Source organism: Ceratotherium simum, chromosome 22 (genome assembly GCF_057802395.1).
Source record: "Ceratotherium simum simum isolate JZ-2026a chromosome 22, ASM5780239v1, whole genome shotgun sequence".
Lineage (NCBI taxonomy): Eukaryota > Metazoa > Chordata > Mammalia > Perissodactyla > Rhinocerotidae > Ceratotherium > Ceratotherium simum.
Genome location: NC_141921.1, coordinates 29,896,192 through 29,919,959, shown reverse-complemented (window position 1 = coordinate 29,919,959; position 23,768 = coordinate 29,896,192). Strand labels below are relative to the sequence as shown.

At 42.1% G+C, this 23,768-nt stretch overlaps 1 protein-coding gene across 2 annotated transcripts in view; it reads right to left on the bottom strand.

Moving 5' to 3' along the window:
* WASF2 (WASP family member 2) overlaps positions 1-23,768 on the bottom strand; it is a 59,064-nt gene that overhangs the window by 9,147 nt on the left and 26,149 nt on the right. The window contains exons 2-7 of one of the 2 annotated variants that reach the window (XM_087446478.1): positions 15,385-15,434; positions 13,038-13,210; positions 5,154-5,288; positions 4,250-4,403; positions 1,979-2,096; positions 820-950 (exon numbers count right to left, since the gene is read on the bottom strand). In XM_087446478.1, coding sequence (XP_087302604.1) covers positions 820-950; positions 1,979-2,096; positions 4,250-4,403; positions 5,154-5,288; positions 13,038-13,167 — 668 coding nt within the window. In that variant the 5' untranslated portion in view covers positions 13,168-13,210; positions 15,385-15,434. The remainder of the gene's footprint in view (positions 1-819; positions 951-1,978; positions 2,097-4,249; positions 4,404-5,153; positions 5,289-13,037; positions 13,211-15,384; positions 15,435-23,768) is intronic. The other variant, XM_004425805.3, reaches the window with a different exon arrangement.

The window sequence follows — 23,768 nt, the reverse complement described above, 5'->3', positions numbered from 1 at the left end:
ATAACTCAACTCTTTCCTTTTATCATTCCTAGACACCGGCAAGGGCTGGCATGGTTCTCTGACAGCCAGGATGCAGTGTATTTAGGGGAAAAACCAGGGCGACATTCATGCCAAGCAGTCATAGTGACTTGGCTTTGAATGTCACACAGGTCAGACACCAGGATAAGCATCAAACCAAGCTTTAAAACCATTTTTTTCCTTTTAAACCTCCAGTGTGATTTGGTATTCGGAAATGGGGTCAGACCGACATCTACTATTTCTCCACCGAGATATACAGCCTCAATACTGGCCCAGTGACCTTTCCCACACTGTCTCTGAGGTCTGCTTTCAGTCCCTTGGCCAGCCTCTCTCCCTAGACTGACAAAGGCTGACTGAAAAGTTGCTTTGGAGATGTGCACAAATTCTCTGCCTGGCCCTCCCCACTCCCGTGAAATGCCCAGCTCTTAGGCACGACCTTCAAATCAATGCTTTGGAGGCAAAGGGCTCCCAAGACCACTTTTCTTCCCCTTCCAGTCTTTCCTTTGAGGCCCTTAGATATACCATTGTCTGGCAGAGTAAGAGCACTAGAAGCCATGAGCTTTCTTTTCCAGAACACTCTGGTCACCTCACTTAAACTGCTGAGTCTCTTGATTTATTTAGCAAATTTTAATCACCAGATGGATGCACTTTAAAGCAGGTGACTAATAATGGTATTGATCTAAGCCACACAGCCAGACTTCAGGGGGTGTGAAAGGTGACACACCAGAGCAGTTAGACTGTTGCCCCCAGGTCCCTGGCCCCTTCAAAGAATGCTACCAATAGTACAAAAGGATCACCTACCCAGAAGACCCCAGCTTTTCTTTGGATTCTACAAATTCTTGTCCCATCTTCATTTTCTCCCACTCTTCCTTACGTGTCTTGATTTTACGTGGGTTTACATTCCCTCGATTTGGATTATCTTTCTTTTCTTTCTATAATGAAAAGAATCAGAAAAGCCTTTGTAAAACATTTTCCAAAGTTCTTCATTAAAATTCCATCTACCTTCATGAACGCACACTCAAGAGATGATTTGCGTAGACAATATAGAGTAACTACAGAATTTAGAGAATTACTGGGTTTGGAGTGACTAGAGGTCATCTAACCCAAAACACCTTCCGGAGTCAAACATATTCACTCAAGCCCACACTCAAACACCTCTAGCGATGGGAAACCAACTACCTTTCTGCGTAACTCATTCATGTTTTTGAGCAGCTCTAATTTTAGGAAGTTAGTAAATAGCTATTTGTTATTTGCTCTGCCACAGAGGTCAGTCGAGAGAGATAAGAAGTAATGACAGCTGTAGATATCTGGGACAGATATGAGGAAATAGTTAAAAAACAAAACAAAACAACCAATGAAGAATTCTTCAGCCTGTGCAGCTGCACTAGCCCCTAGCACTCTCTTGGGCCTCCCAGCAGCCATGCTAATGGGATTGTGAGGTTGCAACTGATAGGTCATATGCTGACTCACATCACTGGGAGTCTAAGGGGAGAGGAGCATCTCCTCAAACTAGGCCTGTGCCCACACCCTCATCCCACCCAAATAGTAGTGAAGGTGTTAAACTGCTCCTGTTGCAAATCAAACACTGTAGAGCCTTGTGCTGATCTCTGAGAAATGAGCTGCAAGACTGGCAGGGAGGGGACTAGCCTTGCTTGAGTGTCCAGCAGAGTCAGGTGCAAATTGCAAGAGAAATAAATGGTGAATAGAAAGTGAATTTCTAAAACTCAGCCTGAATATACTCAATTGTTAATAGCACTGGGGGGAACAAACACATTTTTGGTGTGATTTATACTTTCATCTTGGTTGTGCTTTGAGTGGACACATTTTTTTAAGAGTTTCACCTGGCATTCAAGCAAGCAGCCACTCGGAATGATTACTTCACATAAGACTGGCTTCCTTTTTATCCCCCCTCCACAATCGTGCCTACTGATGTGTAGAACAGAGGCCCCGTTCCCCTCACCCTATGCTTTCTCTTCTCTTTCATGATATCCTTGGTGTCCTGCAGCATCTTCTCCTTCCAAAGATCAAAGAAGTACGAAGGGTCTGTGTAGAATTTGAGGGCCTCTTTCCCATCATCCCTGGGATAGAAATGAAGACAAGTAGCTGTCAGTAGACAGATGAGCTCCCAACCAAATCCAATATTCCAAACACCTACCAGTTAGCAGTTTTTACACTGAGGATCAAGAAGTCATTCAAATCGATTGCATATTTCCTCTCCCATACCAGCATTCCAATGCCCCTGAACAGCACCTCTTTACTTACCTGGCTTTTTAAGAACCTTAGCCTTACTTTCAATTCTTGATGGAGGAATTTGCATGGTCAGGGCAAGAATGGGCTATAGCAGCAGGGATCTTGATTATTTCTAATGATCTACACGGCCACAGACATCTCCCTGAGGATATCCTGATATCCTGGCATATTAGAGGGAATTTCTGCCACTGGTTCCCCTTCCTCTCACCAATTTCCCAGGACTCTCTAGGAAGCATCAGTGGCTTCCCACCCAACTGAAACCTGTGAACCTGTGCACACATGCGCAGGTTCACATGTGTACTTATGGATACACATATATACATGAATATGTATATGTGTGCAGCTGTTATTCCTCTGTAAATAGATAACCCCAGTACTCCACCTTCTTGTTCCCTTCTAGAATAGCTCAGCACCCGCTGCCCCAACCACAAGAGGGCCCCAGTGAGAACACACAGCCAGCTGTTTTATGACCACAAGATTTAATTACCATCTCTTAGTGGCTGTGACAGAAGAACAGAGTGAACTACTGAGCGTCAATGTAAGGGTTATCTGCCAGAATAGATGATCCTGGTTGGAATCCTGCACTTTGGCATGGCTAAGTCTCTCTCACTTTCCAGAAACCATATGCTTAGGGGTGGACATTTATTTAACACTATTCTAAACTAAAATGAACCGGAAGGGCAATTCTATTCCCTGGTCTCCAATCCTATCACGACACACAGAAAGCATTTCCAAATCAAACACCAATGATTTCTACACTAAATCTTGTTCTGAGTTAGCTACACCACTGCTCATTTCTGTTAGGCCAAATCAGACAACTGAGAGGAGAATGTTAAAAAGGAAAATACCAGTAACTGAAAAATAAACTTGTCTTAATATCATTTGTTTATCCTAGCCTAACACACAAACTCTATATCATACTCCCTTCAATATTATCAGGTGTGTACTCCCTTTCTGCCCCACAACCCCTTTGCCCAAATCCAACTAGACTAAACGATAGAGGCTACCAAGTCAAATCTCTGTCCTGCATTGCTAGCTAGTACCTTTGAAAGCCAGGGGACAAACATAATTTCACACAGTAATAATATAGGATAGATGCCGTGTACTCTCTCTATATCTGTGTGAGAAACTACCAGGCTGCTATTCCAGGTTCCCTGGATCACGTGGGTGTCCTTGAATTTCACGCACACATATTCTACTTTGCAGTATACCCATGTCTCACAGAAGACATCTGCCTCCAGCTATCTGTAATTACTTTTTACCTGTTCCAAAGATATTTATGGATGCAAGCAAGATAAATATTCACTTTCTGCCCCTGCTCAGTGGTTTTTTGCAGGATGATAACACTACCAGGCCACTAGCGAGGGGCTTTAAGTTGTCTACAAGATTATCTTCTTTTTCAAGTCTAGCTGCAGCAGTGTAGGTCCTTTCAGAGGGGAATGTCAAAAGGATGTTCAAAACAAAGGGAATGACACTCATTTGGAAGAATGTCAATTACTCCTTAAGCTTTGGAAGGACCCTCAGGGCCCAGAGCAGCCAGTCCACAAGGCTGGCCCCACTAACACGCCCAAACATCTGGTAATCTAGTGGTTTCCAAGTAAGTGGGAGCCTTGCTAGAATGTTGCCCCTGGGATGCATGCTATAGGACTGCCTTGCAACAAAGCCCTTTTGGTTCTATAATAACTAAATTCCTTGGATGGAATCCAAGATGGACCTGGCTTATACCAAATTAAACTCTGTAGCATGCAATGCTATAGCAAACTTTCAATACATATTATATTCACTATAAATTTCAAAAACCAGACAATAATAAGTAACAACTGTTTATATGGTAAATATTAGCTTCTGCTGCCACAAGCAACTCTGGGGTGGGTAGCAACCTTTTTGATACAATCCTCTGATGTAAACAAGATCTTTAAATAAAAAGACAATCCAGTGTTGTTAACTACAGGCTGAAGAAGCAAGGAGCTAGCCAGGTTACCTGTAAGGGGTAAGATTGTTGAGAGGTGGAGGAGTATCACAGGTGTTGTATGTTTCCAAGACAGGTACTGGGAGAGAGTTTCTGTCAAAAAGCTTCTGGTCTTGAATGGTAGAGCTTCTGAAGGCCTTTCGGGTGTTGATTCCTTGTAGTGACACTGAGAGAAGATGGAAGGCATTAGAAAATGGACGACAGGCTATTTGAGCAAACACTGAGTCACACCAGTCAGAGAGGCCTCAGCTGCTGCATTTCTTGGCTGCGGCTGTGTGCAGCCAGGTTTTTTTTCCTCCCCCTCCGGGGAAGCCCCACAAGGCTGTCAGCAGCCCAGCCATTTCACGACTGAACAAAATGAGGCAACACAAAGGTTTACTATGTGGCCAGATCTAGCAGGCCTCTCCTTAGGAGGAATGAATCTTCCAAGTACTTTTATGGTAGCAAAATGTGACTGGGGGAGGGGGAATTTGAGAAGGAGGGAATTGGGGGAATGGGAGAAAGGGAGTGCAGTAGAGCTGAAAAGGTTTCTTTACTCCACCCAGGCTTGTGTCATTTTACAGCAGAACTCCATGGGTCTCTGTGATTTCTCCCCTCACTTTTCTATAAATCAGGAAAAAAAAATTCTAAGAAACCGCTCAGCAGGGCCGGCCCCGTGGCTTAGCGGTTAAGTGCGCGCGCTCCGCTGCTGGCGGCCCAGGTTCGGATCCCAGGCACGCACCGACGCACCGCTTCTCCGGCCATGCTGCAACTAGAAGGCTGTGCAACTATGACATACAACTATCTACTGGGGCTTTGGGGGAAAAAAAATAAAATAAAAAAATAAAAATAAATAAATAAATAAATAAATAAATAAATAAATAAATAAAAGAAACCGCTCAGCAGAGCCTGCAAATGCTGAGCTCAGCTTCCTTACCTTCTTCTTCCTTGGGATCCAGCTGAGTGACTTTAACTTGTAGGCGGTCAACCCTCTCAGCAAGGGAGCTTACCCGAGAGGCAAAGGTATTTGCCTGAGTAAAGAGCTCTCCAAAAATGTCCTCTGCATATTTACCTGAAAGAGCAAAGAAACCAAGTCACTAGGGCATAGAAGTGATATAAATGGTCAGAAAAACCATACTTCCCACCTCCCAAACACACACACCCACCCTCTAAAATGGTCTGGGCTATATGCAGATGCTTGCTCTTGGAGACAGCGACATACCCTCCATAGCCTGGGCAATCTGAATATGTTCTATAACTAATAGAATCTTCTTGACAAACTCTGAACAGTCATGAAACTCAAAGCAGGCTGAATAAAATTGAAAAGTGTAATACAAAAAATTAATTCTGGAAGAGTAGACAATATGTCTACACGTTTGCCAATGGCCCTCAGCCCCTTGCTGTTCTGTAAAAGTATCTCATAAAATGGTTCTGGAAAACAGATTGGGAGTTAGAAGGACCTTCTAGGTGACTACAATTAACATGAAAAATAAGAAATTACATTCTCAATGGAGCCTCAAAAGTACAATGAACCACCCTGATGAGTTGTGGCATCTTTAAGGGGCCTTGAACTTATCAGCAACTCACAGCAGAGACTTATAACTTCTTCTAAGGGGTGAAAAGGTTATTTTATGTTTTATAACCTACTACTTTGAAAGCCTTTGCTCTAGGTTATAATCCTTCAAATCTACATCTCAGGGAACAAGTGAAAAGCTGAAACTTTCAAGCCCTCCCTGAAAAACAACATACCAGTGGTCTCTTTCCACAATGTCTTGTTTTTTAGAAAAAGAAAAGAGTTCTGTACTTTCAACCCTGAAATGCAAAGAGAACCTGCAGCCAAAGAAACATAAGAGCAATCTGACACTACCTCCATATTGTCATTCCAAGCCACAAAGCACATTCTTGCTAAGAAAGAAAAGTGGTGCATATGAATAAATCTACCATCTGAGTTTCTTACTTGCAAGGTGAAGGCAGGCAGAAGTAACTTTGCCCAACCAAAAGATGGTTTCTTTGAGAATTACTTAATTAGCTTCTAAACTACATTTATGGGGGCCGGCCCCGTGGCTTAGCGGTGAAGTGCGCGTGCTCCGCTACTGGCGGCCCGGGTTCGGATCCTGGGCGCACACCGACGCACCGCTTCTCCGGCCATGCTGAGGCCGCGTCCCACATACAGCAACTAGAAGAATGTGCAACTATGATGTACAACTATCTACTGGGGCTTTGGGGGAAAAAAAAAAAGAGGAGGATTAGCAATAGATGTTACCTCAGAGCCGGTCTTCCTCAGCAAAAAAGAGGAGGATTAGCATGGATGTTACCTCAGGGCTGATCTTCCTCACAAAAAAAAAAAAAAAAAAGCTACATGATGCTTAGTCTACACTTGAGGGGAAAAAATTAGTCCAAAAGGCCAAAACTGCACCTTCAGGGTAAACTGCGGCTCACCTTCCCAGTGTAACCTAGAGAGTAAGGATAAGAGCAATCAACAGCATATTTTGAATTGCTGGTAAATTTAGTCAATAAGGAGTTTCTAATCAAAGAAGGAGCAAGTCTTTGCATACTGAATGGTTCTGTGACCTACAACCATGGGAAGCTCCGGGGCTCAAAGGACTCAAATTGGCTAATGAGCTGTATTTCTATTCTACAGGTTGAGGATCCTATCTGACCCCTGTCCATAATATGGCTAAATTCCTGTAAAAACCATATGGTATCATGCTCATCCAGGTAGTGGAAAATTGTGATTGGAAGACTAAGGCAGAAAAACATGCAACATTATGTGTGGAAAATAGACAAGGCTCAAAAATATGTGTTAACCATCCAGCTGTTCTGGAGGAAAAGAAAAGCCCAAATCAACTTACCCTTAGGTCACCAAGCGAGTACCTAGGATTTCCTGCTTCTCAGTGAAGGGAGCAGTGATAGTGGGAGTAGTGGCACAGTGTGGCACAGAGGTTTTCAAAATAAAATCTTACAAAGAACCCCAACACATAAAAATGGTAACATTGAGGATGCTATTTGAAGAGGGAGTGAGGTGATAGGAAGGCTTCCCCCTGTCACATCATGTATGGCCCTAGGCATACTCAGAACTACAAGATGATACATGGAAGAAGCAGTGACTTCAAACCAGAAAATCTGGACTTAAGTCTCAGTTCTTTCTATTTATACCAGTGTACTCCTCAGCAAGTCACAAACTCTCAGCCTCAGTTTCCTCACCTGTAAAATGGGGATAACTGTATCTTCCTCACCAAGTTGTCACAGGATTAAATGAGCTAAAGAATGTAAGTTGTTACACTGAGATTCTTCCTTATATTGCTCAGCCACATCAGATGACTTTTAAGAGTGTGAATATCTAAATATCCTAAGTTTTACACTAAGAGGAAATTTAAAATATAATTCTTTTTTTTTTTTAATTTTTATTTATTTATTTCCCCCCCCCCCCAAAGCACCAGTAGATAGTTGTATGTCATAGTTGCACAGCCTTCTAGTTGCCGTATGTGGGACGTGGCCTCAGCATGGCCGAAGAAGCGGTGTGTCGGTGCACGCCCGGGATCTGAACCCGGGCCGCCAGCAGCGGAGTGCGCGCACTTAACCGCTAAGCCATGGGGCCGGCCCTTAAAATATTAATTCTAGTCAGTAATTTGATAGTGCCTATTCTTCAAGCACTAAAAATTACTCCGATCTCTGAAAACAAAAGTGTGATACTCATACAGGAAAAAAGCAAAGTGCCTTGTTCAGAGTTAAATCTCACTCATTCAGATTACCAAGACAGACCCGCTATTGCATCAGGACATTCATAATAGATATTGCATTTTGCAAAGATCCCAGAAGCAGTCTTCAAATTTTTTTTTCCTTAACAGTAGAACTCTTCAAATGAAATCTTATGTGGAAGTGGAACAGGTAAAACTGATTTTTAAAAATGTGAAGCTGCTCTTGTTGAAGTCTGAGTGGAAGTCTTGAAGCCCCCCAGTGGCATGGCTCCACTGTGCTCAGTCGGAAAACCCAACATAGCATGTTTTCTTTTTTTTGTGTGAGAAAGATCAGCCCTGAGCTAACATCCATGCCCATCTTCCTCTACTTTATATGGGACGTCACCACAGCATACCTTGACGAGTGGTACGTCGGTGTGCGCTAGAGATCTGAACCTGCGAACCCTGGCCGCCAAAGCGGCGCGCGTGCACTTAACCACCTGCGCCACCGGGCCGGCCCCAAAGCATGATTTCTTTCTTTTTTTTTTTTTTGTGAGGAAGATCAGCCCTGAGCTAACATCCATGCCAATCCTCCTCTTCTTGCTGAGGAAGACTGGCCCTGAGCTAACATCCATGCCTATCTTCCTCCATTTTATGTGGGACGTCGCCATAGCATGGCCTGACAAGCAATGCGTTGGTGTGTTCCCGGGATCTGAACCCGGGCCACCAGCAGCAGAGCCCGCGCACTTAACGGCTACGCCACAGGCCCAGCCCCCAAAGCATGATTTCTTAATGACCCAAGTCGGGGTTCCATTCTCCTGGGTGGCCAGGACATTGATTCAAAACTGCTGGCTGTAACAAGACAGGAAACAACATGTGTTGGAGAGGATGTGGAGAGAAGGGAACTCTCATACACTGCTGGTGGGAATGCAAACTGGTGCATCCACTATGGAAAACAGTATGGAAATTTCTCAAAAAATCAAGGATAGAACTACCATATGATCCAGCTATTCCACTGTTGGGTATTTATCCAAAGAACTTGAAAACACCAATTTGCAAAGGTACATGCACCCCTGTGTTCATTTCAGCGTTATTCACAATAGCCAAGACTTGGAAGCAACCTAAGTGCCCATCAAGGGACGAATGGATAAAGAAGCTGTGGTATATATACACAATGGAATACTACTCAGCCATAAGAAACGATGAAATCCAGCCATTTGTCACAACATGGATGGACATTGAGGGTATAATGCAAAGTGAAATAAGTCAGAGGGAGAAGGTCAAATACCGTATGATTTCCTTCATTAAGTAGTAGATAATAACAACAATAAACAAACACATAGGGACAGAGATTGGATTGGTGGTTACCAGAGGGGAAGGGGGGAGGGAGGAGGGTGAAAGGGATAATTCGGTAAATGTGTGTGGTGATGGGTTGTAATTAGTATTTTGGTGGTGAACATGATGTAATCTATGCAGAAATAGAAGTACAATGATGTACACCTGAAATTTTTATAATGTTATAAACCAATGTTACTGCAATAAACAAAAAATTAAAAAAAAAAAAAAACTTGTGGAGGAAAGGAATCTACATATTGATGGAACACATCTCTAAATACCAAAATAAAAGGCTGTTTATTAAAAAAAAAAAAAAAAAAAAAAAACTGCTGGCTGGCTGGCTGTGCCTATATTTCCTAAGATAAGGCAACCTAATATGTGAAATGCCAATCTCCCTGCACTGAGGGAAAATAAGAATTCTGGATATGCTATCACACAGCAATCCATGGCTGTGGAATTTTTAGTTTTGTGCTTTATCCATTCCATAATCAGACTTTCCCTGCTACACCAAGCACTTCTGGCTAGAGTACAATACATGAGGCCAAGGTCATGAGCTTGAAGCAAATGTGAGCCCTTTCCCGCATCCCTCTCTGCTAGATGAAATCCTAGTCATCTTTCAAGGCCTAGTTCAAATGTAACCTCTTCTATGAAGCCTTCCTTGACCCTCCCTATCCCCACTCGTGCTTCCACTCCCCACAAAATGTTTTCCTTCCTTTCCTGTATTCTCCATGCACCAATAGCATAGAATGGTGGAGACAATACAGGCGTGAATCATTCAACAAACGTTTACTGAGCTTCTACTGGGTGTCAGGTACTATACAAGATAGACACTGGGGTGCAAGGACAACTAACAGATGATTTCTGCCTTCAAAGAACTTTTAATTTAGTATAAGAGATATAGGTATTTTTCAATATAATGTGGTAGGTAATAATACAGGCATGTAATAGGAGCTCAGAAGAGCACTTAGTCCAACCTGGAGGAGGAGATCCCTGAGCTGCCTTGAAGAGCAGCTATAAGGGCTCTCCAGGCAGGGGGAACAGCAAGGGCACCAACGAAGGTATGAGAGAGTATGGCTGTGTCTCAGAACAACTATGAGTAGTTGATAATTCATTATTTCTTCCTTCCTTTTTTCCCCTCTTTTTTCCCTTTTTCATTTTAAAAGAATCTTTTAAAAAGATGGTAAAATGGGAGAAGATGGATTGCAGAAAATGAGGCTGGAAAGGAAGGCAAGTCTTGAAGAGTCTTCAATGCCAAGCTAAGGAACTTAGATAATTCCATAGTGAGGAACAGGGAAGACAAATAGTTAATTAACATTTGTACTCTTACTTTAAAAACACTTTTTAAATTACAAAAGTTAACAAAGACAACTTTTAACAATTCAAACAATTCTGAATTTATAAAAGTAAGAAGTGAGATTTGCATTTTGGGCAGACCGCTCTGGCAGGGGAATAGGTTTAAGATTTATAGACTTTGTAAGACTTTTAGGTTTATAAATTTAAGGGGGTTGATCAGAGAAAGTAAGGACAGAGGGAGGCTGGGGCAATAGTTTAGGTGAGAGTCAACGAAAGTCTGAAGCAGGGCAGCAGTGGCAGAGACAGAGGTAGGAGATAGAACTGAGAAATTCTTAGGAAATCTGACTTTGCCTCCTACTGGCTGTTACCTCTCTAGGCAAGTTGCCTTACTTTTCTGAGCCTTCATTTCCTCATCTGAAAAATGGGAATACTATCATCTACCCTCACAGGATTATTAAGGGGATTAAATGAGATAATCTGTCAGGATCCTCTCAAAACCTGGCATAAATGAGGCAACCAACAAATGTGAGTGCCCTTCTCACCCTCTCCCCATTCTCCCCTTAAGAATTATTTAGGGCCGGCCCCATGGCTTAGTGGTTAAGTGTGCTCACTCCGCTACTGGCGGCCCGGGTTCGGATCCCGGGCGCGCACCGATGCACCACTTCTCCAGCCATGCTGTGGCCGCGTCCCACATACAGCAACTAGAAGGATGTGCAACTATGACGTACAACTATCTACTGGGGCTTTGGGGAATAAAAAAAAAAAAAATTAAAAAAAAAAAAAAAGAATTCTTTATTTCTGTCTCCTCTGGTAGATGATGAGCTCCTGAAAGGCAGAGAACATTTCTTATCATCAGTGTATCCTCTCAGCATCTGGCACATGAAATATGTTCAATACACGTTTATTGAATGAATAAAGGGCCAGTCAGCTCTAGAACGTGAAGAAATCTTGTTTCCATAGGCACAAAATGACCTTGGCCCTCAGATCAACTTCCTCAAGACAATAGTAGTCTGATCACAAGTGGGAGAGTAAGCAGTGGCATCCATCAACACTACCCTGGTAAAACACCTGAGAAAGAGCATAACTCCTGCTGAGCAAGAAGAAGCAGCATCATTAGCCAGATGTCTTTTGTCCTAGGGAGAAGGAACCAGTGTGTGACTGACTTCCACCCATTTGGCCTTCTCAGGGTGTCAGAAGCAGAAATGACGCTTTTAAGAAGCAGTACGACTCTCTGCAGCCTTCATGTGCTTCCTTGTCAGCCGCACTGCTGTTGCACTGCTGTCAATATTCCTTTGTGTAAGACAGACACTGGCAGGGTTTCATTTCTTCATGACACCCCATCCAGGTTTCCCTAAGCCCTGGATCAACTGAGATGGCCTCTGAGCTAGGTGAAGGCTTAGGAATCTCAGACCCCATACATCATCTGGTCACAGAGCTCTGTCTCCTCAGGCTCCTATTTTAAAGGCAGGGCCTATTACTATCTGGGGGAACGCAGGCTTTCTTGATATTCCACTGCCTTCACTAAGGGCAGTGATGCAATAGGTGGGGTGAGCATCTGAAATAATTCACACCAAGATGCCTTTGCTAAAGGAAGATCACTACAATGGCATTTTGACGGAGGTTCTTATGGGAGCTGGAGTGGCACTAAACAAGTGCAGAGCCTATCCAAGCATCTGCCATTCCTATACCTCGGCTTCAAGCAAACAAAAGTCAGCTTGATTCAGAATGAAATCCAAACCACATGCAATGTACCCCACCCAAAGCAGTCTCATTCATTCTTGCCAATTAAAAAAAAAAATTACAGTTGAGCTGGCTTTCCCTCAGCTCCAAAACAGACTGGGCTAACCCCCATCTTCCTCTTAGAGAAGAATGGTTCCAGCTACAATTTGTGTCACTGTGTGTTCACACAGCTTGCAAAACTCTCAATACCCCAAAGACTGCAGAAGTAATTTGTACCCTGAACTTGGACCTGGGGGCTTGCAGGACAATTAAATATGTACCAGCGTAGACAAGTCAGCCAGATCTTTCTGAGTGCATGTTTGCTTTACTCTTCTTTGGGAAGAAAAGGGGGGTGTTGGGTAGATAAAGACTATTGGCACATTTGAGGCTTCAACAAAGTCAGGCTACATCGAACAGCTCGTGCAATTACAGACACATTCCCCAACCCAAGATACTGCTCTGTGAACCTCCCACTTTACACACAGAGAATTGCGCTCTGTCATTCCATCTGCAGTTTCTGCTGCAGCCCTTCCTGCCACCCTTCCCACAGATTGCTTTTGAAGCAGGTGGAGGGGGAGGTGGAGGAACCTAGAGGGTGGTGGTAGATGAAGACAGGGTTGAGGGGAAGAATCTACACCAAAAAGGAGCCTCTCGTTGGGGAGAAGGGGGTGGGATACATTTTCGCATTACCTAGGGAAGGCAGATGGGGGAGAAGTGGGAACACAGAGGAGAAGGAAACTAAATAAAGAGCACCAACGACCCCTGAGGGCAAAGCACAAGCTCTCTGTGGCACTCACTCAGGCTGCCCAGCTGTCGGATGACATTTGCCAGGGTGATGTTGGTCATGCATTCCAGCTCGCTTCTAACGCTAGGCAACGTCTGACGGCACAGGTGCCTTGGCTCGATGTTCCTCGTTACTAACGGCATGGTGGACCTGCTTCAGGCAATGTTCTGAATGATGAAAAACAACCTAAAAAAGAAATAACAGGAAAGTATTACTCAACCACAAATTCCAGGCACACTAGAGCTGTGTGAGTCTTTTTGTCTTTTGTCTTGCTCTGATCTAAAATAGTGTTAAAAAAATCTTCTCCCCCTCTATCTTTTTTCTTTTTTAAGCACCCCCCACCCCCTTTTAAGGTTTGCTATTGGAAGGCTTGCTGGATAAGTTTAGAAATTCTGAACTGGTGACTGCTGGCTGAGGTACACAAGCAGTACAAAAACCTAAAAACCCTAAAAAAAAACAACCATTCTCCAACCAACAAGAGTCTCCAGAGGCAAGGAGGCATGGTCAGAAAACAGCCCACTCAGCAGGCCCTGGATGGTATGGATCCTATCCTTGGGGTATCCATAACCAGGACAGATCAGATTCCAGACAATCAATTATAAGGATCAAAAAAGAGCTTCTGTCATCTGATAATCACCACAATGAAATTAAGTTGCCAATAGTGACTCCACTGATCTACATCAGGACATAACTTCTCCAGTTCTTCCCTGATGGATGACTGTTAATGTACAACTAAATACTAGCTGCCAGTATCTATTAACACTACTAAAGTTTAGTCTGTAAATTGACAGAATGAAAGAATATCATGGAAAATTTTACATGTTCAATATGTCAAATGATGCCGAGCAAACTGTGTTGTAAGATTCCCTAGTGCTTTCTCTTCTATCCAACAGCTCCCTTTCTCTTCCCCATCCGGTTCAACACACCTGGGCCAAAAGGCTCTTGAGACAGCAGGAAGTGTCTGGAGCAGATCTGGAAACCTTCCAGTTACTGTTTCTTATCCTGTCGGCTGAGCCCCTTTCCCTAGGAAATCCCCCAGCACTTCAGATTCACGCTGAGCTATTGTTTTAGAGTTAGATTACCAAATTCCTAGCTTTACAAGCATAGGAGGAGGTTTTAGTCTCAACAAAATGGATGTGACTACAGCCAAGGCACACTGGGCTGATCCTGTTTCCATATTTTGCGAAACTAAAGAAATCTAAAACAGCCTAATGGTTTTTGTGCTAGGGAAAATGGCAAATTAGCTTCAAATGAAAAGGTAAAGCATAAAGGTAACATACTCAAGTCCTCAACTCCCCAGTATTGCAAACTCTTTGTTAAAAAAAAAGCAAAACAGAGGTTTACTTACAACAAATCTTAAAACACCAGCTCATCACCAAAAAAGTTGATTGTAAATACAAAACACTTCAACCAAGCTAAACATCACAGATCTTAAAAGTGAACCAACATATTGTCTGACCAAAAGGAAAAAAAAAAGCCCTTCAGGCTCAAAGGGGGAGTAGAACCCTTTGGAACAGACTGCTCCTTGTTATGGACATTCTGATCTGCTAAGAGTAAAAATAAAACAGGAAGCCAGCAGCTTGGGGAACAAGATTTCCTGTCACCAACAGCAACAGCCCAAGAACCAAGAGAATCAGCTGTTTGCTCATAACTTTGAACCTCCCTTTAATAGTCACTGTGTGGCAGCTGTGCCTATCTTTGGGGTGCAGAGGTGTTTGCTGAATATTTGTCTACCGTCTAAGGAAATAATTTTCATTCCGTTCCTCTGCTGAGTTCCCCTTTGACTCAACAGGTTTTCTAATCCAAACTCTGGACTTTCCCTTCCAGTCTAACTCTTCTCTTCTTTTACATAATGTAAAGGGTATCAGGTATTAAGATGCAATCTGTAGTAACTCACGGTGAAAAGATGGTTTACAACAGGAAAGGAGGCAGGAGGCTACAAATAAAAGAACCTCACAGGGCTCTGTACACCATCCTCTGGATGTCCTCAGACTCCCAAATTTTAAGCTTTCTGGAAGAACCAGAAATTCAGGGGTGCAGCCAGAGATGACTGAAAACAGCTACTGTGGCTCCCTCCATTAGCAAACATTTCAGTACTTGTTCCAGCTTCTCAGAGGAGCTAAAGGAGCCAGATCCCCTTGAAATTCTGTGTTGAACGTGGCCGCTGACAGGGCATTCCAGACTTTTTCTCTGGACACTTAACGGAAACTGGATTCCAGATGGCTAGCTAAATGTCAGACTGGGTGCATGGTGGGGGGCAACTTCTAATGCCTTGGGACTTTAGCATTTATGCTCTCCCTAGTGCCTTGGGTAAGCAGACACAAATGGAGTCAACTCGGTATTATGTGGGTGGGGTTTACCTGGAACCAAGATGGCTTCCTCTTGCCAAAAAAGCCAGCTCCAACACCAGCTAGAGAGTACTCAAGAAACAACAGTATGTCAATACCTATCAAGAAAAATAATTAGAAAAGAAAATCTGCTACTAAAAAAAGTTATTTAATAGAGCCACCAAAGAGAGACAAGACTCCTGTTATACAGAGTTACTTGCATCATTGCTCATTTTTCTTTTGGATAATCAAGGTTAGTTACATATATTCTGCATAAAAAGTATGGAATTATGCATGATCTGAACCACAACAGTAACTTGACCAAGAAAAAAAAATCCTACATTCGGGTGAAGATAAACTTAGAAGTGGGCAAAAACTTCCAAGTCTCTTTACTCAACTCAGCTTCAAGTTGTCGAGCTGAGACATACTTGGGTTAGTACTTTGACTCTGACACCTTACTAGCTGTGTGATCTTGGGCAATTTTCCTAGAGACATTAAATAATGTAATATATAAAATGTTTACTATAGGGCTAAAAAAAGGGTAGTTATTTGTAGTTCCACAGACCCTAGGCAAATCTTCCTGTAAAATCAATTTTATTCATTGATAAATACCTTAAAACACTTTTAACCATGGACATATTATGTAGTAGAACACAATATTCACATAAATTAAAAGATGAAACCCTAGACTTCAAAAAAATTTGGTGGGTTTTTTTTCTGGAGGTTGCTCCCAGCCATGCTTCTGGACCTCCTAAAGAACATACATTCTCTCTCTCCTCCACTCTTTCATACTGGGTTCCTCATCTGAACCACAGAACAAAGAAAATGATTAGAGTAACTATCTTCTCAATTCTCCTCAAGACAGTACATAACTAGCACCATTCCAGACGTACTGGAGAAAAGTTAATACATTATATACAATGGATGTCTAATGGCATCAGGGTTTAATTCTCTCATGGAAATCCAGTTGAGAAAGGCTCCTCTATCATCAGTAGTTACTTAGTGGAAAATTTGTGGAGCACTGGGTGTCGAGGAACCACTGAACTAAGGAAGTGACATGGTCAAATTTGCATTTTTGACAAATCACTCTAACAGAAGCAAAGAAGTTATATTTGGGCAGGAGAAGGCTGGAGGTTAAGACGACCAGTTGGGAAACTCTTCACAGGCTAAGAAGGAGACAATAGAAATGGAGCGGCCCACCACAGCTAGCCAATATGAACTGAGAAATCACAGACAGGTTGCAGGGTGAGTTCAGCCCTTCAGCACTATCTGCTGCTCTCTCCTGATAGTTTTGTACAGTTATACTCACAAGTGGTAAATGTATCTTTCTTTATTAAAAGTATCATGAAAAGAGCTAAATCCTAGTGCCAGTGACAGAAATAAAGAGAAAATGAAGAAAACCAAGAAAATAGTGTTCTTAGCTGGAAAAAGAAGTTCTGGATACAAGAAAGAGTGGAATGTCTTGTCTTGATAGAATCAATAAAGTTCTTTTTCAGGTTATACTTCACTTTGGGAAATTACATGCTGTAGTGATATTCGCTAATCTGGGGATTTGAGAGGGTCTTATCTCGGGGGATGTTACACACAAGAGGAATTAAATTAGAACCATTGAGAAGATGAAAGTTACAGAGAAGCAGATTTCAATTTAGTTAGTTCCTTTTAATTAGAGGTGTCCTATATTAAATGGGTTCTCCTCAGAGGTATAAGTTCCTGGGTACCAGCCTCTGGATGACCAGCTATCAGGCATGTTGGGGGAGACATTCTGAGACTGTAAGATGCTGCCACTGAGAGATCAAACTGGATGATTTCTACAATGCCTTCTAAATCAAAAATGGTATAATTCTCACTCTGGGCTTCAGTTTCTTCATCTGCAAAATAAAAAGACTAAGCTAGATGATCTTTAAGAAGCTCTAAAATTCCTGGATTTTCTTCTAACTAAAGCTGTTATAACCTCCTCACTTGCCAACATCCACTTGCATTCTGAACACAAAGCCAGAAGCAGGTCTAGGGGCTGTAAAGACGGTGGACCATGGCCATGAATCAAATCCTTCTCCAGCTCTAGATTCATCTAGTTATCAGGACCTGTAGAATCCAGAATGGTCCAACGGACATTCCAGACAGAGCCCTGAGGTTAAGTTATTTACATCCTGGGAGGTTCCCAGACTGATCTGGGAGTTGGCTCCCCAAAGAAGTCCAAAGGAAAAATTGGCTTTGGACCAGTTCCAGACATCCAGCAAGACTAAGCAGCAACCCCCATCTTTACCCCTGGCTATTTCCAGTTTAAAGGACTTGAGAATGAGTCTTGAGAACAAATAAAAGACCACGCACCCCATTCTAGCCATGGCTTGGCAGTACACTGACCAGTCTAGACTGTCAGTACCATGACAGGATTCATGCTTTGAATTGGAAACTGGATGAGGTGCTCTTTCAGGTCCCTGCAAACAGTAAGATTCTACAAGTCTGTATATTTAAAGTTAACTTGAGGAGCCGGCCCGGTGGCGCAAATGGTTAAGTGCGTGCGCTCCGCTGCGGTGGCCCAGGGTTCTCCGGTTTGGATCCCGGGCGGGCACCGATGCACCGCTTGTCAAGCCATGCTGTGGCGGGATCCCACGTAGAGTGGAGGAGGATGGGAACGGATGTTAGCCCAGGGCCAGTCTTCCTCAGCAAAAAGAGGAAGATTGGCAGATGTTAGCTCAGGGCTGATCTTCCTCACACACACACAAAAAAGTTAACTTGAATATTTACATATCACATTTGGTCAGTGTAAAGTCAAAAGAAGACTTTGACATCCACCCTACACTCTGAACTCTCACAACTCTGATCCCAACAGCCTGGGGCAGCGTAAGGTGTGAAGTAGGGATTGGGAGGGTAGAAGAAAGTAATAAAGGAAGGCAGCATGTGAGAGGGAGGATGCACTCATCTGCAGCCCACTTTCAATTTCTGTTATTACCAGGACAAAAGACAGATGACTGCTCATTCTGGCAGTGATATTTATTACTAGCTATTTATTATAAATAAATAAATAATGCTTCATTTAGAGCCAAGGTCACTGATAACACCTGCATATTTCTATGGTCACATCCAAGTATACTTGAAAGTATACCTGAGCTATAGCAATAAACAACAGAAATGCTTCTCAAGGCAGTTCCTCTTTGAAACATACCCCCAAAATGCTGATCAGCAGTAGCAGGGGATGAGAACACGTGGGGATGTCGTATGTATGGCAGTCAGGACTTCTGCTTTCACTTCAGCATTTCCCACTGTTTTATAGTTAACAGCACTTTGGATGGGGGCATATGAGAAGAGCTTTACTCTGCAGACTAGTTTCCTCTTTCAAGAGATAAATTTCTTCATGTTAAAGAATATGCATTCCACAAGGGTTCAAGAATTTCAGTTGAAAAGTCAAATAATTATTTGACTTCAAAATGATGGACAACACATAGGCTTACTGTAATCTAAGTCTGTCTAGTAAAATGTTTAACTAAGTATGAATTTACTGTTGCATGTAGCAGTCCTCATTCTCCTGAAACAACCACAAGGAGGAATGCCTCATTACAGACAAGCATCCACCTACTTCCTGTTGAAATATAGGGTGGGGCTGAACCTACAAATATAACCAGACTCTCTCCAATTACAAGGAATTACTGACAAATCAGTTTAGGTCACTAGAGTAATGTCCAAAGGAGCTAGCAAGACAGAAATGGAACTCCTAGAGCGGACAGAGAAAGTGATTGGGAGAACCAAGAAAAAGAACTTATTTGCTGTGATCTAAAACCAGGAGAAATTTCCAATTTCATAAAGGAATGACACCAGCTATGGACCTACATTCAATAAGTGCAAGGCTCCTTGTTCTGATTTCATTTTGGGAAAGTCCAAGAAACAGGACTTCTAAACTCCAGTACCTTACTCCTTTAGCACACTGTACATCTATCAAAGACCATTCACATCTGGTAATTCTATAACTTTCCACTATCTTTGTGGGCAATATCACCTTTTGTTCTTAATTACTCTTCAGGCTCTAATCATAGCTTTGCTCTTAAAGCTAAAATCGGGGGAATCACTCTTACCTTCAAAATTGGTTTCTTCTAGTATCAACTATTCCATAGAAAATTGCCTCTTAAATGGCCAAAATTAGGCTCTCTTTTCAGTAGGATCCATCTGGTTGTCCAAAAGAAAATACATTTAAACTATGAGTTGGAAACCTGGATTCTTGTTCTTAGTCTAATGATGACTGGTAATTGGGGAAAAATTTCAATTCATCCTTCTAGTTCAGCTGTGAGCTGCACTAAAAAAATGCTCGAGAGATGCTATATTAACCTGAGATTTTGTTTGCAAAGTATTCTGAGCTCCAAAGAAAAGATTTATTCACGTAAAATATTTCTAATATCTCCATGTTAGCCAAAGTTCCCTGTTATGTATCCACTTAAATTACACAGGGTCTACAATGTTATCATTGATGACTTTCAGTCACAGACACAAAGTTCATTTTACTTTCCCAATCTAACGCCAATTTCTAGCAATACACAATTCGTCAAAATGGAATGGTTTGAAATATTCCAAACTATCCATTTAAATGGGCTTACTTTTACTCTGATTGGATAAATATAAACTATGAATGATTTTACTAAAAAATAGAGAAATCTTACCCCTAACATTTGCGGGTACTCAAGTACTAGATTTCTTTCAGCTATAATCATTGAGCATTAAATTCACACAGGAGTTGAACATGAAAAACAACTAAGCTGCTCTGAAAAACAAACACCAACACAAAAAATGAAACAGAAGTATCAACCTCAACAAATCAGTTCACAAGATTACTAGAAATACGTCAATAATGCACACAAGCCCCAATAAAGTATTCTTCATTTTTAAGAGCTTCCTTTTTTATTTCTAGCCAATGACAGAAAAAAGCCAAACCTGGGCATGTGCTACCATATGGGAACACACAGTTGGCTTTTGTGGAAGAGTGTCTAATCCCACTTTACTACCTTACTTAGGAATGGAGATGATGGGGCTCGGCTGTAACCTTTCTTTCCCGGTTCTTGCAAGCAGCAGTCAGTACGGAACCAGGTTAAGCCCCCTACAGTCACGGCACTGGAGTACCCACTGGTGGATTAGATACAGAGGCAGTTTTGAAAATGAGGGAGGAAGGAGACATTCAGAGCCGAATCACACATCAGGCACCAAGTAAGTCTCATTTCTTCCTGCCAGCTGCCTAACCATTCATTTTAATCTCTATGATGCCTCACTTCATATTTCAAGCTTCTCTCTGCAGTAGCTGCTCCCTCTCTGGGATAGAAAGGCCAAAAAGAAACCGAATTTACACAACTGAGAAAGGCCAGGGAAAAAAAGGTTGCAGAGCAATGACAAAAAAGAAATTCAGCAAAATGTTTGCCTGACAGCTCAGGGCAATATACAAACACACCTTGTGGTCATGGAGCAGGCAGAAGCAGCAGTCCTGGATGTGACTGTTAACACACCAGCTTAAGTGAGGAGAGAGACCTAGCAATCACAACTACACCTGAACACCAAGGAGTGGACTTACGGAGCAAAGTGCCATGCAATTCCATATCAACTATTCTATTCTGCCAGCTGTAACAGGAATTCATTCCTGAAAAAGTGTCACACACTCACCTGTCACTAACGGCCAAGCCGCCAGCTACTGAGTAAGAGTCAGCAGCAAAGGGCAACTGTACATATACTTCCTCTCACAAGGTCTATTCACCACTCAAAACATGGGATTTATAAGCAAAAGTCCTTGAGCAGAGGGGAAATAAGTACCCATTCTTTTCTTTCTACCCTTAGTTTACTAGGCAGTCACCAAAACCCTCAAAACCTAGTGGCACAGAGCAGCAAGAACATGGACACTGGGCTGGCCCCGTGGCTTAGCGGTTCAGTGCGCGCGCTCTGCTACTGGCGGCCCGGGTTCGGATTCCGGGCGCGCACCGACGCACCGCTTCTCCGGCCATGCTGAGGCCGCGTCCCACATACAGCAACTAGAAGGATGTGCAGCTATGACGTACAAGTATCTACTGGGGCTTTGGGGGAAAAATAAATAAATAAAATTATTAAAAAAAAAAAAAGAACATGGACATTAAGAGACAGAGGTGTGGGTTTCAACCCACTACTGCCAAACTTTAGCTTTGGGTCCTTGGCAAGCAGTCAAATCTCTCAGTCTGTTTCTTAATCTGTTAAATTAGTATAGTGAGTTCTAGTTTGTAAGGCTGTTGTGAAGAAAAATGAAATAATGCCTGTATAAAATACTTAACACAGTGCCTGGCACAGAACAGATGATCACAATCATAGTAGTAGTGAATGTAGCAGTAGCAGCAGCAGTAGCAGTAGTAGTAGTAGTAGAAGTACTAATTCTACATCTATCTAGCATTTAACTATGTGCCAAGCACTGTTCTAAATGTTTTATATGTGGTTCTCTTAAACATTAAACAACACTATTAATAAGGTTGTATTAATGGTTAACTACTAATTATAGCACCCTTATCAATCAAAGAATATTTATCAAGAAGACACTAGAAGACACCAAGAAGTATAAAATCCCTCCCTTGACTCCAAGAGCTTATAATTTAACTGCAGAGACAGATAAAACCACAGTTAAGTAACAATACACCAAATAAATAGAAGCTCAATTATCAAATGAATGATGTAGTCAATGATGACAATAGAAAGGATGAAAGGATCTGTGAACTGAAGGAAGTGAATAGACCTCCTGGAATGAAGAGCTGAACTGGGCAGGATTTGGATATAAAGAATAAAGAGGGGAAAGTTTTCCAAGTGGGGGTAATATAAGCAGAAGTCTTGAAATCTGTCACTAAGAATTTATGGAAAAGTCACAATTCTAATGGGCTTATACCATATTTCATCAAATCCAAGATGCCACTGATTGTAAGATGCATCATGATTCAAGAGATGTTAAAATGTGGGGAAAATGTATACCTCAAAATCAATGAAATATAACATTTCTTTTTCTATAATATGAGAGGGTAGACAAGATAATCTTTAAAAGTTCTCTCTACCCCTAAAATGCTATGATTCTATAACTCAGACTTACAAGAGAATGTTCAAATTTTACTAAACCATCAACACCATGGGAAGAACAAAAACAAAAACGAGAGTGGAACCATACTCCACTATTTATTTGCAAGGCTAAACTATTTACCTCCTAATATGTTCATATTTTCCTTTATATACTTGAACATAGTTTTAAAAGCTGTTTTAATATCCTCCTCTGCTAATTCCATCCTCTCTGTCATTTCTGAGTGTTTCTACTGACTGATCTTTCTCCTAGTTATGGGCCACATTTTTCTGGCAAGTCTGGTAACTTTTGATTGGATGTTGGACATTGTGATTTTACAATGTTGAGTATTTAGCATCGTTGTCTTGGTTTCAAGAGTGTTGGGCTTTGTTCTGGTAGGCAGTTAAGTTACTTGTGGTTCAGTTTGGTACCTCTGAGGCTTGTTTTTAAGCTTTGTTAGGGTGGGTCTAGAGTAGCCTTTAGTCTATGGATATTTTAGCCCCAGTACAAAGATGTGGCCCTTCTACAATCTCTACCAGACGCTCCCAGTGAGCAACATGGGCTCTCCACTGGTTGGCAGGAACTCACACACCTCTCTGCTCTGGAAACCAGTTAACTCATAGCTTCCTAAGTACTCTTTCCCCAACCTCCTGGAGTTTGACCCTACGCATGTGTGCGGTGAGCAATGACTCAAGGCAAGCCTGAAGAGATTTCTAGAGCAATTTTTCTGCATAACTCCCTCCCTTCCAGAACTCCACCCCACAGTTTCCAGTTGTGTCAGCCTCCCTTGAACTACAATCTGTCTCTTCAGTTCAGCAAGACCAATGTGCTCAGCTTGATGTCCCCCACTCTGCTCCATGGTTAGAATATACATCTAGACAGAAAGCCAGGGTAATCATGGCACCTCTTTTATTTCCTTTCTCGCAGGGATCACAGCCCCATGCTTCCTGTTTAAGTCAGGACTGACTTCCATTCTAGTTTTACAAGGCTCCCAATCATAACAAGGTATTGTAAAATTCCTGAAGTCAGATTAATTTCAATTTATCTCCAATAAGTATATACCATGGAGTACTTTTAGAAGAAATAACAGGAAAAAGTAGGTGTCCTGAAATCAAACAAACAAGAAAGCATTGCAAATAGGTAGGATATCATCACCATAAGCATATAACATACTTGAATAATATATTTAATTTTTTGAATGATCACAATTGAGAACAATGGCAGAAAATTTCTTTTCTTTTTTAAAGCTAATACTCATAAAGGTGCTTACCACATTCAAAAATCAATATAGCTTGGTGAACCCAGAGACATGTTTTAAGGGAATCAAGGATTCCCTGGGTCATTAGTTATATAATTTAGGGCTGGTTAATCTCTCTGAGCCTCATCT